The sequence below is a fragment of the Bufo bufo genome, chromosome 11 (assembly GCF_905171765.1).
Source record: "Bufo bufo chromosome 11, aBufBuf1.1, whole genome shotgun sequence".
Taxonomy (NCBI): domain Eukaryota; kingdom Metazoa; phylum Chordata; class Amphibia; order Anura; family Bufonidae; genus Bufo; species Bufo bufo.
The window spans coordinates 80,373,867-80,392,282 of record NC_053399.1 but is presented as its reverse complement, the minus strand read 5'-3'; the positions used below and the strand labels follow the sequence as shown (position 1 = coordinate 80,392,282).

General features: G+C 45.4%; 1 protein-coding gene across 1 annotated transcript; it reads right to left on the bottom strand.

Moving 5' to 3' along the window:
• Window positions 1–5,380: 5,380 nt before the first annotated feature.
• RTF1 (RTF1 homolog, Paf1/RNA polymerase II complex component) lies at window positions 5,381–18,366 on the bottom strand. Its single transcript, XM_040412827.1, is given in 28 exon segments — window positions 5,381–6,078; window positions 7,208–7,319; window positions 7,742–7,837; window positions 8,039–8,116; window positions 8,391–8,448; window positions 8,684–8,805; window positions 9,310–9,387; window positions 9,969–10,076; window positions 10,247–10,272; window positions 10,275–10,333; window positions 10,433–10,515; window positions 11,038–11,211; window positions 11,617–11,684; window positions 11,687–11,758; window position 11,814; window positions 11,991–12,101; window positions 12,855–12,924; window positions 12,926–12,957; window positions 12,959–12,977; window positions 13,251–13,314; window positions 13,317–13,365; window positions 13,367–13,459; window positions 13,822–13,917; window positions 13,919–13,969; window positions 15,034–15,069; window positions 15,071–15,141; window positions 18,262–18,276; window positions 18,279–18,366. Coding segments are annotated over 28 exon segments (2,022 nt in total). The 5' UTR covers window positions 18,352–18,366; the 3' UTR covers window positions 5,381–5,971.
• Between the last annotated feature and the right edge of the window lie 50 nt (window positions 18,367–18,416).

The window sequence follows — 18,416 nt, the reverse complement described above, 5'->3', positions numbered from 1 at the left end:
AGTGACTGACAGCCTTCCCTCTATGAGGAGGAGGTCCTATCAGTGATTTACAGCCTTTCGTCTATGAGGAGGAGGTCCTATCAGTGACTGACAGCCTTCCCTCTATGAGAAGGTACTATCAGTGACTGACAACCTTCCCTCTATGAGGAGGTGGTACTATCAGTGACTGACAGCCTTCCCTCTGAGGAGGAGGTCCTATCAGTGACTGACAGCCTTCCCTCTGAGGAGGAGGTCCTATCAGTGATTTACAGCCTTTCGTCTATGAGGAGGAGGTCCTATCAGTGACTGACAGCCTTCCCTCTATGAGGAGGTCCTATCAGTGACTGACAGCCTTCCTTCTATGAGGAGGAGGTCCTATCAGTGACTGACAGCCTTCCCTCTATGAGAGGAGGAGGTCCTATCAGTGACTGACAGCCTTCCCTCTGAGGAGGAGGTCCTATCAGTGACTGACAGCCTTCCCTCTATGAGGAGGTCCTATCAGTGACTGACAGCCTTCCCTCTATGAGGAGGAGGTCCTATCAGTGACTGACAGCCTTCCCTCTATGAGGAGGAGGTCCTATCAGTGACTGACAGCCTTCCCTCTATGAGAGGAGGAGGTCCTATCAGTGACTGACAGCCTTCCTTCTATGCGGAGGAGGTCCTATCAGTGACTGACAGCCTTCCTTCTATGCGGAGGAGGTCCTATCAGTGACTGACAGCCTTCCCTCTATGAGGAGGAGGTCCTATCAGTGACTGACAGCCTTCCCTCTATGAGGAGGAGGTCCTATCAGTGATTGACAGCCTTCCCTCTATGAGGAGGAGGTCCTATCAGTGACTGACAGCCTTCCCTCTATGAGGAGGAGGTCCTATCAGTGACTGACAGCCTTCCCTCTATGAGGAGGAGGTCCTATCAGTTTCACAGCCTTCCCTCTATGAGGAGGAGGTTCTATCGGTGACTGACAGTCTTCCCTCTATGAGGAGGACGTCCTATCAGTGACTGACAGCCTTCCCTCTATGAGGAGGAGGTCCTATCAGTGATTTACAGCCTTTCGTCTATGAGGAGGAGGTCCTATCAGTGACTGACAGCCTTCCCTCTATGAGAAGGTACTATCAGTGACTGACAACCTTCCCTCTATGAGGAGGTGGTACTATCAGTGACTGACAGCCTTCCCTCTGAGGAGGAGGTCCTATCAGTGACTGACAGCCTTCCCTCTGAGGAGGAGGTCCTATCAGTGACTGACAGCCTTCCCTCTGAGGAGGAGGTCCTATCAGTGATTTACAGCCTTTCGTCTATGAGGAGGAGGTCCTATCAGTGACTGACAGCCTTCCCTCTATGAGGAGGTCCTATCAGTGACTGACAGCCTTCCTTCTATGAGGAGGAGGTCCTATCAGTGACTGACAGCCTTCCCTCTATGAGAGGAGGAGGTCCTATCAGTGACTGACAGCCTTCCCTCTGAGGAGGAGGTCCTATCAGTGACTGACAGCCTTCCCTCTATGAGGAGGTCCTATCAGTGACTGACAGCCTTCCCTCTATGAGGAGGAGGTCCTATCAGTGACTGACAGCCTTCCCTCTATGAGGAGGAGGTCCTATCAGTGACTGACAGCCTTCCCTCTATGAGAGGAGGAGGTCCTATCAGTGACTGACAGCCTTCCTTCTATGCGGAGGAGGTCCTATCAGTGACTGACAGCCTTCCCTCTATGAGGAGGAGGTCCTATCAGTGACTGACAGCCTTCCCTCTATGAGGAGGAGGTCCTATCAGTGACTGACAGCCTTCCCTCTATGAGAGGAGGAGGTCCTATCAGTGACTGACAGCCTTCCTTCTATGCGGAGGAGGTCCTATCAGTGACTGACAGCCTTCCCTCTATGAGGAGGAGGTCCTATCAGTGACTGACAGCCTTCCCTCTATGAGGAGGAGGTTCTATCGGTGACTGACAGTCTTCCCTCTATGAGGAGGACGTCCTATCAGTGACTGACAGCCTTCCCTCTATGAGGAGGAGGTCCTATCAGTGATTTACAGCCTTTCGTCTATGAGGAGGAGGTCCTATCAGTGACTGACAGCCTTCCCTCTATGAGAAGGTACTATCAGTGACTGACAACCTTCCCTCTATGAGGAGGTGGTACTATCAGTGACTGACAGCCTTCCCTCTGAGGAGGAGGTCCTATCAGTGACTGACAGCCTTCCCTCTGAGGAGGAGGTCCTATCAGTGACTGACAGCCTTCCCTCTGAGGAGGAGGTCCTATCAGTGATTTACAGCCTTTCGTCTATGAGGAGGAGGTCCTATCAGTGACTGACAGCCTTCCCTCTATGAGGAGGTCCTATCAGTGACTGACAGCCTTCCTTCTATGAGGAGGAGGTCCTATCAGTGACTGACAGCCTTCCCTCTATGAGAGGAGGAGGTCCTATCAGTGACTGACAGCCTTCCCTCTGAGGAGGAGGTCCTATCAGTGACTGACAGCCTTCCCTCTATGAGGAGGTCCTATCAGTGACTGACAGCCTTCCCTCTATGAGGAGGAGGTCCTATCAGTGACTGACAGCCTTCCCTCTATGAGGAGGAGGTCCTATCAGTGACTGACAGCCTTCCCTCTATGAGGGGAGGAGGTCCTATCAGTGACTGACAGCCTTCCTTCTATGCGGAGGAGGTCCTATCAGTGACTGACAGCCTTCCCTCTATGAGGAGGAGGTCCTATCAGTGACTGACAGCCTTCCCTCTATGAGGAGGAGGTCCTATCAGTGACTGACAGCCTTCCCTCTATGAGAGGAGGAGGTCCTATCAGTGACTGACAGCCTTCCTTCTATGCGGAGGAGGTCCTATCAGTGACTGACAGCCTTCCCTCTATGAGGAGGAGGTCCTATCAGTGACTGACAGCCTTCCCTCTATGAGGAGGAGGTCCTATCAGTGATTGACAGCCTTCCCTCTATGAGGAGGAGGTCCTATCAGTGACTGACAGCCTTCCCTCTATGAGGAGGAGGTCCAATCAGTGCCTGACAGCCTTCCCTCTATGAGGAGGAGGTCCTATCAGTGACTGACAGCCTTCCCTCTATGAGGAGGAGGTCCTATCAGTGACTGACAGCCTTCCCTCTATGAGGAGGAGGTCCTATCAGTGACTGACAGCCTTCCCTCTATGAGGAGGATGTCCTATCAGTGACTGACAGCCTTCCCTCTATGAGGAGGATGTCCTATCAGTGACTGACAGCCTTCCCTCTATAACTGTGTATACAGGCACACAGTAACAATTTAGTGGTTGTGGGGTGTCTCAGATGGCACAAGCTGGGCACTGAAATGCCATATCTGGGGGGGGGGGGGGGGGGGGGAATATTGCAATTTCCACTTGCAGTGCATTAATTTTTGTGGTGTCAAAACGCTAGCTCCACCCCTTAGGTACCATAAGGGGCGGAGTTTCCAAAATGGGGTTCATTCTCAGGGATTCCATTTGTTATTTCACCCCAAAGTCTCTACAGTTGTCAGCACAAGCGGTGTAAATAACCACATTGGACCTCAAATTATGAGCCACATGTTGGGTGTTTATAAAACCAGGAAGCATGGCATAATAAGAGGGCTTGCTTTTTACACTGACTCACCATATTGGGCACTGAAACAGCATTTTCACTTTGCACAAAGGGGGCCAAAATGCTCACCACACCCATTGGTAAATTCTGTGAGGTGTGGTTTCTAAAACAGGGGTCTTTTTTATTTAACCTTAGCAGGTGTCGATCAGTGCTGTATAAAATACCAAACTAGGCCTTAAATGCACATGGTGCTCTACATCGGCTTTACCTGCAGTGTGCCCAAACAGCAGTTTACCACCACACATGGGGATGTTGCCAAATTCTTGAAAAAAAAAAAAAACGTGTAACAAGTTTGGGGTCCTAATCTGGGGCTATAGCAACACTTTATTGCAAAAAGATTTATTTTTTTTATTTTCATAGCCAAGTTTCTAAATTCTATGACATGCCTGTGAGGTCAAAGGACTCTTCTCAGTCAATTCTTTGAGTGGTGTAGTTTCCAAAAAGGGGTAGCTTTTTGGAGAGTTTCCACTTAGGGCCTCTTTAAATGCAATATGGCATCCAAAAACCATTCCAGCAAAACCTGCCCTTCAAAAGCTATTTGCCGTTCCTTCCCTTCTGAGCCCTGCGTGTTCCCAAACCACAAATGATGGGTTTCTGTAAACTGCAGAAACAGGGTAATAAATATTAAAGGGGTTGTCCAGCATTAATATTGATGACCTACCTTCTGGATAGGGAGGGGGTCTGGCACCCCACCGGTCAGCTGTTTGTAGAGGAGGCAGCGCTCCATGCGAGCTCCGCTTCCTCGTCATTACACTACGTCTAGTCTCCAGTGGAGCGGCGGTAAAGTGTAATTACAAGCACTCGCAATATCTACTTGAATGGAGCAGGTGCTTGTATTACACTGCACTTCCCAGACAAAGTGCAGTGTAATGAACAGGAAGTGGTGCTTGTCTGGAGCACCCCCTCCTTTTCAAACAACTGATTGGTGGGGGTCCCAGGTGTCAGACCCCACTGATCAGATATCAGGACGATAGGTCATCAATATTAGCGCCTGGACAACTCCTTTAAGGTTTCTTTAGCCGTTACAGGAGACTAAATAAAATGCGAAATCTTCTTTAAAAATTTCATTTTCCTTTAATTCTTGTGGAACACCTAAAGTTGGTAAAAACAGTTTTTATTAATTTGAGGGGTTTAGTTTGTAAAATGGGGTCTTTTATGGGTGGCCAAGCCCCAAAGTGAGTTTAGAACCATAACTGAGTTTGTTTTGAGAATTTTCTTTAAAACTTAAAAAAATTGCTTCTAAAATTCTAAGCCTTTAAAAAAAAAAAATATATAAAATTGAAAAATTTTCAAAAATTAATGTCAACATAAAGTAGACGTGGTGAATGTTTTGTGAGGTTTCCCGGTCTCATAAAAAAAAAAAAGAAATTCAATTTTAGAAAATATCCAATTTTTTGTTTTTTAATAAATAAAAGTAAAAACATATCAACTCAAATTCACCAGCGAGACAACAGTTTCAAAATCTTCTGGATACGTACAAGGATTCCAAAGTTTTTACTTAACGTCACTTTTGCAAAATTTGGCCTCATGAAGGTACAAAATTCTGTGGGAAATCCACGTTTTACTCTCTGCATTGTAAATGGTGAAGTCAACAACTGCAATCCACAGTATAAATGGACATGCTACAGGCATGAGATCCAGTTTACACTGCAGTGTACAGATGATTTCTTTAGCTCTCACCCACCCTGCTGTTACTGTAAAGCGCCGCAGTCAGTCCCATGTAAACTACCCTAATACACACCCCAGCTGCTCGACCACATCTGCGAATAAGGGGGAGCTTCTATCACTGCCTGTGCCATCCGAGAAGGAAAGGAGACGGGGGATCCACCGTCAGCTCAGCACTTGCTCTGAATACACGGATATTACTTACAACCACACTCAGGCATATATATGGACACAGGATTGTAAGAACATTCATTTAATGTAACTTATTTACAGCTTGTAGAGTTTTGGACAGCCATAAAGATCATATTTCAGCTGAAGAGGAAGAATTAAAAATAAAGGGAGGGTGAGAAAAAAAAAAAGGTCCTTCTGTAACAAAAACATGGTGCCATGTTCTACAAACTTCTTTCCATAGAAGAAAGTGCAGGGCTCTGGTAAAACATGAAACCGAGTTATCTTGTGTGGGAACCCATAGGGTGCTTACACAGTCTGTCATGGTTTTTAACTTGCACAGTCGATCTCTGAAATACCGTGTAATACTGGAGCATGAAGAGATCAGGAGACAACTCAGTCACAAATCCACAATTTATAGGGCAAAAGAAGAGACATGGTCTCAAGGTATATACAGTTATTTACATCTTTATGATGGCGAAGTTTTCTCTTCATTCTTCTGCTCCGGTCTGGTGAAGACAAACAGAACATGGAGAAAATAAAGAATCTGACGGAACATGCAAGGTCAGGAGCAGCGGCCCAAACTAATCTCAGATAAGTCCTCTTCTTTTCTTGTAGTCCTCCAAGTTCAAAGATCTTCTTGGTGCTCCATCCTTGGCAGGGGGAGCTTTGGAGGAGATAGCGAGTGACTTGGATTCTATGATAAGAGCAGAAAATACCTCTGTTAGACATTGCAGAACTATTATTTTTTTCCTCTTTGGAGGTCAACCTCTGCAGAAAGTGGTGCTACAGACGCCTTGGAATATAAATGCTTATAACCACCCTGAATCTTAAGAGTTCTATGTAGATCTAGTACAGAGCAGCTATTAGATTAGTTTGTGTCTTACTTGAGGGTCACATTGGAGGCATTTATATTGTGAGACACTGGCAGGATATTGCCACCACCCAACACTGCCCCGATATGTAGGCCACCATTTGAAATGACTATTTGGCCATCATATTGTATCCCACTTGTCTAGTGTGGTCATATCTTATCCTAAATGCTCAGTAAGTTATCAGAATTTAGTTTTACTGGGAATACATTTTCACATTAGGCAATTCCTCTAGAGTCATCAGAGATGACCTTAAAGGGGTTTTCCAGGATTTTAATATCTGACTGGCGGGGGTCCCCAACGGTCACACGATCTGATGTTCTGCAGTAGCTCCAACGCCAGCCATTGGCACCAGACTTACACAGGTAACTGCAGGTGAATAGAGTAGAGTAATGTACTCCTGGCACTGTAGTTACTGCAGAACAGCTGGGGGTGTGGGGTATCGGACCCCCGCCAGTCAGATATTTGATGGCTTATCTGAAGGATAGGTCATCAATATTCAACTCTTCAAAAAGGAGTATACCAGCACATTAAAAACGCTACCTAATGGCAGGGGGAAAAAAAAAAAAAAAAAAAAAACACGAAGCCAGCCTACACTCAGCTTTCCGATACCCTGCCACACACCGCATTTTTGCACCCAACTTCCTGCTCTCTACGCAACACGAAACGGCTGGGTATATCACTCATCCAAAGGCTGGGGCATGTCATCACTGCAGATAGTGCTTGGCCGAACTTAATTTCCTGCTGTATCGGGGACAGTAGTAGGAAGTGGAACACAGTGGCATGGTATCGGCAAGGCGAGTATAGGCAGATTTATTGGGGAGCACTTTGAATGTACTAAAAAGGACCCTTTAACGGTTGATATGGACTCAACAGCAAAGTACGCCAACCGAATGAGTGAATGAATGAAATGGACTTACTCCTTAAAAGAAGCACTTTTAAAAAACGAATTACCTGAACTGGGGACTTGTAGATCAATTTTTACATCAAAGTCATGTACTTTAAACAGGTCCTCCGACAGGTCACTGGTTGTTTTAGGGTTGCCGTCTTTATCTTTGCCTTGATTCTGGAAGGTAAAAATGCATTAAGATGACATTAGGTAAAGTTTCTCCACCTAGCACAGATAGGTTCCACTTTGTCCTCTGACGATCCAGAGCTTCCACCTTGGATCACGTTTGTACACATTTAATGCAAAGCCAATTTCGACCGTCCTTCTACTGTGTATGGGGTGTCATGACTCCAACCTCTCCCCCACAAATCAGATGTCAGAACGTCCAATTCTGTCCTCAGGGGAGATAAGCTACCACCACAGGTGTCTGCAAGCGACGCTCTCCTCTGTTGCCAATCACATTAGTCTGAGCTGGAATGGGTATGAAGGGGTTGGGTTGGAAATGAGCGTTTGTCTGACCGCTCTCTAAAATGTCTGATCAGCCTTAGTAGCATCGTTCACTAGATTTCAAATCTAAAGAAAGAATGTTTGGTTCTTACCGTTGCTAGATCTTTTGCAGTGTCCAAGTTTCCAGTCGATCCATACTTGGCATTCAACTGAGCAATGATGGCCGCCTGTACCGCTGGGTCCCTGGACTGGAAATTCAAAAATCAACAGGTTAATAAGTCAAGATGCACAAGGATCCCTGCTAGTTCCTGACCTGTGAGCACAACCCTTCAATGCCCCACAAGCTTCAAACATGACAGAACACATGGAGTTCCAAGTCCTGAAATTTCTCCACATCTGCAACGCAGAAGATCAGAGACGGCAGCGACTTTGTTGGAAGGAACACTTACATTCGATACCATAGTAGGTTTGCATTGCCTCCTGGTGAAGGGATCCATCTGCTGCTGCTTCATGCTCTGACTTTCAGCCTGTAAAAGGATTTTACAGATCCATCAGCCACATGCAACACTTACATTAAAGTGGCCCCTATGGGTCTTTACATTCGAGAGGTTCTTCAAGATGATCATCAATGAGGGATGAGCTCTATAAAATGCCCAAAAACTTTACTGCGTGCCCAATTATGACAACCCAATGGACATCATTTCAAGGACACCCCCCCAGTACATCGTTTAGCAGACCAGCAGCACAAAAGTTGCCACCATGGACCAGATCACGCAAGTAATCCTTACGATGTGAACTCACCACTAAGGCCTTCTCAGATTCCACGATGTTCCACTCTCTGTTCCTCTGATTAATGTAGCTGAAAATAGCAGGAAGATGCGATTAACAAGTTACAAAATTAAGGATATATATGAAATATACCCGGCTTAGTGTTCAGCGGATCAACCTGTCCACAAGCTAAGGCATGGGATACATTGCCAGACCAAGTCCTACATAGCAGAAGTCGCTCTTCAGGTGGCTATCCACTATGACCAGGAGAGACAACCCGTTTCCTGTCCCCACTGCATTAAATGAAAAACCTCTTCTCCTCATACCTAATGGCAGAAATATTCTTTGTCCTCTGACGATCCAGAGCTTCAGCTCTTTCCTCCAATTCATTCAGCTGGTCTTGGATCTGTTTTGCTCGCTCCTGCTCTCCAGATTCCTCGGCCATGGCCTAAAAGGACAGTAGTAGTGAATACTTTTGTACGCTGAAGACAGAAATCAACTTATGAAGAATGCTGAGCTTCATGGTGGGAAGTCCTCCATAATGAATGAAGTCACAAGATCTTAAAGTGAACTGCACGTTCAAAAAAAGTAGATATTGCAAAGTGACATACCAAAGGTTTTGATTGGTGGGGTCAGTGTGCCGAGACCTGCGCCCATGGCTAAAACTAGGAGCTAGAAGTGCTTAGATGGAGCACAGTCTCACCTTGCTGTTGAAGGCAGACTGGAGAGGCGCTAATAGACCTTCTCTATTTGTCTAATCTCATAAACTTCGCTAGTGCGGTTTTTCTGCACGAAAAAAAAGGCCTATTCCGCAATGTGTGCATGTGGCCTGAGCATTTAGGTGAGAAGGAGAGGACCGAGCTGCAGTCACCTGCCAGACCTCAAGTCCGCCTCTTTGTATTTGCGACAATGTTGTGCCGTGTTTAAAAAGGCCTTAAACAGCGATTTATACCTTATCTTTCAAAAGCTGGGTCTTTTTCATGGCATAATTGGATGGAGCTTTCCTGAACCGTTCCTTTTCTTTTACAATCTACAGTACGGAGAACAGAAGAAAGGGTTAGCCAGAATAAAAAAATAAAAAAAACCTATGCTGGAGGAAAAAACTAATTTTTCTCCCAACCACTTGGTATGGCCACATGTCAGGTTTCTTTAAACACAATGAGTTTGGGGAGGGGGTCAGGGAAATGGGATTTTTCGCATCTGTCCTTTCTCTCCTTTTATGATCCACTCCTGATTTTAGCATTTAAAAACTGCATCAGCAAACCTGGCCGTGTGACTATCCTTATGGTAACCCAGTAGGAGTTGAGCAAACCTGCTTTTTGGCAAGTTCGAGTACGGAATCCATCATGTAATTCAATGCCGAAAACCTTTAGAGGTATTCCGTTTTGCATGCCTTCTTAATACAAGTGTATGTCCAGCAGGACGGAACCCTCGGAGCTGGTTCTACACTTATATTATGCGGCATACCGGCACTGAATTACACGAGAACAGAATAAATAACGGAATTCACTTAAAACCCAGGGTCGCTCAACTCTAGTACCCAGGAATGTAACCCCCCAGAACGGATTAAATGATTGATTAGTTGTTCGTCATTCACTACATACAACTTACCTCTTCAATGTCCTGGTCATTGAACTTGTAGTTCATGGCTTCTTTAATAGTTACCTCTTTTTTGTTAATCTCGTCCAATGTGGGGAGCTGCATGCTCGCTGAGAACATCTACAACACACAGGTTTAGGTTTAATTAACCTTTAGAAGGCCAGATTAATAAGGAGGTAAAACCAATTCGAACTAGATAGTGTCATCTATCCCAATGTCCATAGAAACAGGACTATAAAGCAGGATTGTGTAAAGTGAAACATTTCCCCTCCAAAAAACAAAAAACTCACGGCTTCCTTCCACTTCATGAACTCGCTTCTGTAAACTCCTGGTTGGACACAAATTCTAAGCGAAATACTCTCTGGTCAATGCCATGTCTAAATGCAATAAATTGGATGGAAGGAGAATTTGTTTGTTTTTGTGCTGATATTTGGCATGGAGATCATTACAATACACACATCTGGGAGAAGGGTTACCTGAGCTGCAGACCTTTGTTTGTCCTCCGTGCCTCCCAACTGTAAACTTTTGCAGTTTCTACTACGCCAGTAATTTCGGCTACCTGAAAAAAACAAACACAAAGGACTTGCATGAAGGAGCCAGGACAAGAGCCCTCGAGAGGATTCTAACGGGCCAACATAGCTCGGGAGAACTACTCTTACAAAACATGGGCCCCCACGGAGCAGGAATCAGGTGGGGTGCCGGTTTCACCTACGGGCCAAATATTAAAAGGGTTTGTCCCATTAGAACAATTTATTCCCCATCCACCAGACAGGGGATAGATGTCTGACCAGCAGTGGTCTGACAGCTGCGGCCCTCGTCAGTCACTAGAACTTGGGCCTGTGCTCCCCTGCTTGAATGGTCTATTCAACTTTTTTTGGAACTGCCAGAGAAAGCCAAGCTCTTGTTCCCCTTTTTGAATGGCGTGGTGGACACCCATTCAACTGCCAACGATAGTGAGTACATGAACCCCAGTTATCGTGATCGGCATGGGCCCCCCACTGATCCAGACACATCCCCTGTACTGTTGTAATGGGACAACTCCTTTAGAGATTCTGTTCAAGGTAACATTTTCCACACTTACTCTGTACACAGGCTTGCTGTTATGATTGCCGATACCGATCCGTACAAAGCAACCGGACACGGTCTTGGCGAAAAAGGGCATGTGGCACCAACGTTCCAGCTTATGACGCGACAGGCGAACTTTATTAAGTTCTTCCGGCAACGAAACAGGCAGAGACTTTGGTGGAATTTTCTTCTGCTCTGTGGAAAATTAAAGAAGAAAGGAATGCTTAAAATGTAGAATTTCTACTCCTATCATCTTTCAGTCATGGAGGTTGCGGTGGCTAAAACACTCATAGCCCAGAATCTAGCTTTCAAATACTACCATGCTCAATTAGTTAGATGCAATATTGGGGCACAGCTCTCTATTGAAGTTGTGCGGCTACATGAAAAGTCTTGGGGAACATTCATCACAATAAAAAAAAAAAATAAAGAAAAAGAAAAACACATGGACGGTCAGGGGAACTAATCCTTCACAGTCAACAAACATCTACATTGAAGAGTTTTGGTCTAATCAGTTCCACTTTCATCAGATCTGATACCTCCCGATAAAGGTGCTCAATTACTGTGATGTACATTATTTATGGCTTGACTTGAAAACTTACTCCATCTCTTCATCAGACGAGGAAGACGATCTAGAAGAACGATCACTTTTCTCACTAGACTTCCATCTTCCTCCTCCTCTTCATCGTCCGAGTACACTTCACTTGTCTTTAGAGGTTGCTTTCGAGCAATAAGCTCAGCTAGAAAAAAAAATAGAGAAAAAAAAAAATCCATTTAGCAAAGAGCAAAAAACACCCTGCAAAATTACTTTTTTTTGTGTGTAGGTCTCAAACAAGGGGGGAAAAAAAATAAAAATAGGGTGTCAATTTACATTTACATAACTTGTCAGATAACAAGAAAACTGAGCAGCAAAAATAACTGATTGATTTAGACAAGAAAAAAATAAAATTAGAGAAGAAGTCATATTCATACCAGTCTTATCTTTCTCTTTTCACGCTCTGCTCGCAGCTCCTCCATAGCCTGGGACTTCTTGTCCAATTTCTCATCTCTCTTAGAGCGTCTCTCCTTGTTATGGGAAGTAACCTATATCACAAAGAAAAAAAAATGTAATAGATAAAAATTTAAAGAGGTCTTCTGGGAACACAATATTGATGACCTATCCTTAGGACAGGTCATCAATATCTGATCGGTGGGGGCCCAACTCCCAACACCTCCACTCATCATCTGCTTGAAGAGCCACAGCACCGTGCATTTTGCAGCCCAGGCCCATTCATATGAATGGGACTGAGCTGCACTTGGGCTATGCGACTGATGAACTGTGACATCACTGGGCTTGGAGGAGACCACGGCCTCCCTAAACAGCTGGTCGATAAGGGTGCCAGGAGTAAGATCTCCACCGATCAGATACTGATGAGCTATTTGAGGATAGATCATTAATGTTCCATTTCTGGAAAACCACTTAAATGCTCATTTCAAGGGTTGTCCATCACGACTATGGGAGACTCCATTATTCTGGTTTCTCCTCACCAGCCAAGTGGAGTTTTGAGCATGCAAGCTGCTTCTCCATAGCACTCTAGGAGTTCTATGCACCAAGGGTCAATATAACATCCTAAGGCATGATCTGCCCAACCACCATAGCCTGCAGTAGTAAATGGTTAGCGATGACCAGCCATAATAACGAAGCGTCTCCTGTCTCATATGGTACCACCGGTTTTGTCAAATTTAAGTCTCTAACTGGAAATGCAGCCAGAAGTACTTTTTGTATCTCCCTTTGAGGAGCTAGAAAAAGGGTCTTGTGCTAAGCTATTTACGTCTTGTGGATAGATCATTTTGTACCTGAGCCTGAGATTCCAGGATCTGGGTTTGTTTCTTCTTTTCTTGCTCTTCATCGTGCTTTTTTCTTTTTCTCTTTCTTTTCCTTGCGCTTTGCAGTTTTGAGGCTTTTTCTTAATCTCAAACCTACAAGATAGAAGTAAAGTGTTTGTGAGAGAGACTGCTTGCTGGTCTAGTCTCCCCAATGTATAGCTGATTGGCGATCTTGAGGCCATCAATAGCTAGAACCCAGAAAGTGCCATGCCCCTCAAGCTCCTCATCATGGCGGCATGCAGAGAGGACTCACTGGTGATGAAGTCATTTCTTGGAACCAACCCTTGTCTTGTGGACCTCTGCTGAGCGCATGACCATACATTAGGAAGAAGCTGTGACATTGCGATAGAATAGTATAAGGCATACCGTCTTTTAAGCACTTCTCGCTTCTCAATCCGATTAAATAACTCTTGCTCTCGTTCCTTCTCTTCATCTGCTCCAAGCGAGCCCTGTCTTCTTCATCACCCATAAGGTCATCTCCCATATCCATCGCAAAACTCCTCTTCCTCCGAAGAGGAGTCCGAATCAGAGCTTGAGGAAGAACTGTTGCTATCAGAGTCTGAAACTTCACCTGGGAATGGAATTTGCCATATATAAAAGATACAAATCCCAGAGAAGGACATCTTATAGTTTTTGGTTTTTTTTTTATAAAAGGATTTTCCAGGAATTGACCCTGATGAGCTATCCTTAGAGGGTTTCATGCCCTAATGTATGGACCACCCTGCAGCTCCTTGTACAGCGGGTCAGCCACATTTAAGTGTCCAACTGATCACACACAAATAATCTGTTTTAAGAATAGGTCATACGTGTACATTCCTAGAAATTACCTATAAAGCACCACTTAGCTGAACAGAAATGGAAGGCAAAGTATCAGGTGGAGGCGAGTTCACCCGATTTCCCAGTTTATACAGCGTACTAAGCTTACTACTCACCTTCCTTCAGGTGCAGAACTCTCTCCCGAGCTGTCTTCCCAGAGCTTGCCAGAAGAGGCGCCTTTGCTAGCGGTCTTCTTCATGGAGACCTTCTTGTCCCAGTCCTTTTCCAGGCTTTCCTTTTTTCTTGTTTTTAACTCCTCCAACCGTCCACTAAAGAAAACATACAAAATGAGATTTAAAAAAAATTAAAAATCACAAGAACATTTAAAAAGTATCTGGACTTGCCAAAAACATTTGATTTATCATACCGACATATCAAAGATTTTGATTGGTGGGAGTTCACAAAAACTAGGTGTAAGACCTCGTTCACATTTCTGTTAGGAGATCGGCAAACTGTTCCAGCACAAGAGCAGCCTACTGGATCCTAGAACGGAGCCAGACAAAGAGAAGGATGGAGGACCACGCATGGGGAGCCGCCCTCCATTCATTTCTACAAAACAGACTTCTATTGAGGAACGTCTCCTGCGGCAAGGAGCTTGATGTGAGCACTTTCCCTCTCTCGTTTTAGCGACCAGTGGTGGTCTCGGCACTGAAACCCACCACGATCAAGACTTTTTAGAAGTCTATAACTTCAGTGACCGCTTAAGCCAACAAATGTCAGGTGGCCAGGATGGGGACTCTTTAAGGAGTTTTCAGAATTTGATATTGACCCTATCCCTCAGGGTAGGTCACCAACATCAGATCAGGTGCTATCCTTTGATCAGCTTTTGGAAGAGGCTGCAGCACTCCTGGTGTGCTTAGACCTCTTCCTTGGGCCACCGTTGGACCAGGCGCAGCTCGGGGCTGATGCCGTGTTAGGGAACCTGTTAGGAGGCCACAGTGCTCACTAGAGCTCCGGTGAGCACAGCAGCCTCTCTAATCACCTGATCAGTCGGGGTGCTGGGAGTTGGACCCTTTCAATCTGATATGCCGTCCTGGAGTATAGGTGATCATATCAAAATTCTTGGCTAACCCCTTTAGAGGTGAAAACCCAAGTCTACGCTCAATGAGGGAATAGACTGAAGCAAAAAGGATTAAAAAAAAAAACAAAGCAAGGCTGAAATATCTACCCATCAACCTATGCGTTTCAGCACCAGGGCAGGGGCCTTCTTCAGGCCAAGCTTGACTGGTCCAAGGAGGACCGGCAGCTGATTTTTTGGAAATTCCCCAATACATAAGTAAAAGCCTGAAGAGGTGTGGACACATGGGGATTACTGCACCGAACCAGTACTTACCTCATCATCACTGTCTGAGGTCTCGGAGTCTGAGGTGGGCCACGGGTTTGCTCGCGGGTTGCTCCTTCTCCTCAGAATCACTCCTCTTGCGCTTCGCAAGGAAAGCAGCTCCTAAAAGGGCCAGAAATAATGGAAGAGGATGAGATGTATTTTTTTATTATTGTATTTTGATATTGAGCACCTAAGGACAAGGTTACGTGGATAATATTAGTAATACTCACAGGGCAAGTTTATATTACAGGGAAAAAAAAAAATCCATTTATTAACCCCCTAGGCAATTTATGATTTTTTTTTTATTTTTTTTGTCCTATTCCAAGAGCTATAATGTTTTTATTTTTCCTTCTCTTTTTGTGGGGACAATAGTTTTTAAATGGCAACATTTTCGGGGTGCACATAAAATTACAGATTCATTTTTATTAACTCTTTCAAGTGGGATGGGAAAACACAGCAGTACCTGAGTCTTTACTTTATAAAGTTGCGGCTTTTGTTTTTCGGCCTACATAACTATTCTCGGGGACAGTACAATGACAGCCATACTAAATAGATTTTTTTTACGGTTTACTACTTTTTTAACAATAAACAAAAAAAAAAAAAGTTTTTGCATTACCACATCCTAAAAACCCGGAACTTTAATTTTTTAAAAATTTTTCTTTCTATAGAGCTTGAATATTTGCAGAATGACTTGTACTTTTCATTTGCATCATGTTGGAGTACATAACGCTTCTTGATGGCTTTTTATTCCTTTTTTGGTGGCAATTGGCAAATAAGCAAAACACCGGAAATCTGGCATTTTCAGGCATAGTGCGGGTATCTATGGGTGCGACAATACCAAATGTGGAAGAGATTTTATGTTTACAATCTACTAATGCCAAAAGAGAACTCTGATGGCTTCTATAATACACTGTACTGATTATGCAGTACAGTGTATTATACAGTCAGCGGGACACTGCGCCTCTGGCATGGCAACGCAAGCAGACCTTGGGGGGCCTTCTTTAGTGGCCCTTGTCTGCCATGCAAAGACATCAAGCACCCGCAATTTAATTAACTGGAGTACAAGGGACCGACAGAGGGACCACCTCCTTCTAAACCGCAGTCGCTATTGACAGCAGCATCTAAGGAATTAAACAGCCCTGATGAGCGCTTCTGGCGATCTGGACCGTTAGAGCAGAAGATCGGAGATTGGTACCCCAAACAATGGACTAGCATCAAAAGCGACCCTCAAACGCCAACACTTTAACCCAGCCCCATTCATTGGAGGAGTAGCGACCAGCCCCCCCGAACTTCTCGAAGGTACAGCAGAAGGGTAAGGCTGCGTTCACACGATCGTGTCCGGATTAGGTTCCGGATGCGTCCGGGTGTGTTGCGGCAAACCGCGCGAGTAGAATGCAATTGCCGTCAGTTTTGACTGCGATTGCGTTCCGATGTTCAGTTTTTATCGCGCGGGTGCAATGTGTTTTGCACGCGCGTGATAAAAAAACGACTGTGGTACCCAGACCGCGAACATCTTCACTGAAGTTCAGGTTTGGGTTCGGTGTTGTTAGATGTTAATATTTTCCCTTATAACATGGTTATAAGGGGAAAATAATAGCATTCTGAAATACAGAATGCTTAGTAGGTGATCAAATGAGGTTAAAAAATAAAAAAAATTAACTCACCTTCTCCTATGGTTCGCGTAGTTCTCCCGGTCTTTAGTTCTTTAAAAAGATGAACTATAGGCTAAGGACCTTTGGTGACGTCAGATCACATGCTCCAATCACATGGGTACATCACCGCGGTGATGTACCATGTGATTGGAGCATGTGATCTGACGTCACCAAAGGTCCTTTAGCCCATAGTTCATCTTTTTAAAGAACTAAAGACCGGGAGAACTACGCGAACAAGAGGACAAGGTGAGTTAATTTTTTTTATTTTTTAACCCTCAATGATCACCTACTAAGCATTCTGTATTCAGAATGCTATTTATTTTCCCTTATAACCATGTATAAGGGAAAATAATACAGTGTATAGACAGTCACCAGCAACCGTGCGTGAAAATCGCACCGCATCCGCACTTGCTTGCGGGATGCATGCGATTTTCACGCAACCCCATTCACTTCTATGGGGCCTGCGTTGCGTGAAAAACGCAGAATATAGAGGCATGCTGCGATTTTCACGCAACGCATAAGTGATGCGTGAAACTCATCGCTCATCTGAACAGCCCCATTGAAATTGAATGGGTCCAGATTCAGTGCGGGTGCAATGCGTTTCACCTACCGCATTGCACCCGCACGGAAATCTCGCCCGTGTGAACGCAGCCTAAGAAGCGGCTCTGTCCCTGGGGAGATCTGTATATACACACAGGCTGTGACCCCCTCAGCACACAGCGCCTCCCTGTGGATGAACAGATGAAGAGCAGGCAGGTCTAGGGGAGATCTGTATATATACACAGGCAGCGCCTCCTGTGGACGAACAGATGAATAGCAGGCAGGTCTTGGGGAGATCTGTAATATATACACAGGCAGCGCCTCTCTGTGGGACGAACAGATGAATAGCAGGCAGGTCTAGGGGAGATCTGTATATATACACAGGCAGCGCCTCCCTGTGGACGAACAGATGAATAGCAGGCAGGTCTAGGGGAGATCTGTATATATACACAGGCAGCGGCCTCCCTGTGCATGAAGAGCAGGCAGGTCTAGGGGAGATCTTTATATACACAGCAGCACCTCCCTGTGCATGAAGAGCAGGCAGGTCTAGGGAGATCTGTATATATACACAGGCAGCGCCTCCCTGTGGATGAACAGATGAAGAGCAGGCAGGTCTAGGGGAGATCTGTATATATACACAGGCAGCGCCTCCCTGTGGATGAACAGATGAAGAGCAGGCAGGTCTAGGGGAGATCTGTATATATACACAGGCAGCGCCTCCCTGTGGATGAACAGATGAAGAGCAGGCAGGTCTAGGGGAGATCTGTATATATACACAGGCAGCGCCTCCCTGTGGATGAACAGATGAAGAGCAGGCAGGTCTAGGGGAGATCTGAAAATACACACAGGAATGGAATCCCCCACCAGCCAGGAATGAGGGAGGCAGTTGCTATTCATGCCATTGCCCTCCATACCTCACTATACACAGAGCAGACTCTACCCAGCCAGCAGGACCCACCCGACGACAGACATAAAGGGTCGGGCTGGAGTTGTGCCCGGGCCCGGGAGAAGGTCGGCGCAGAGGGAATCCTGTAGATTCCGCCACTCTCCTGATCCAGGTGTCATCGCTGCCGCTATCATCGGAGTCCGAGTCGATCACCACCCGGTTCCTCCGATTCTTCCGCTTCTTCACCATGACTGCAGCACGGCCGCAGCGCCGGAACCTAAAAAATATCTGCGCATGCGTACGAGTCCACCGAC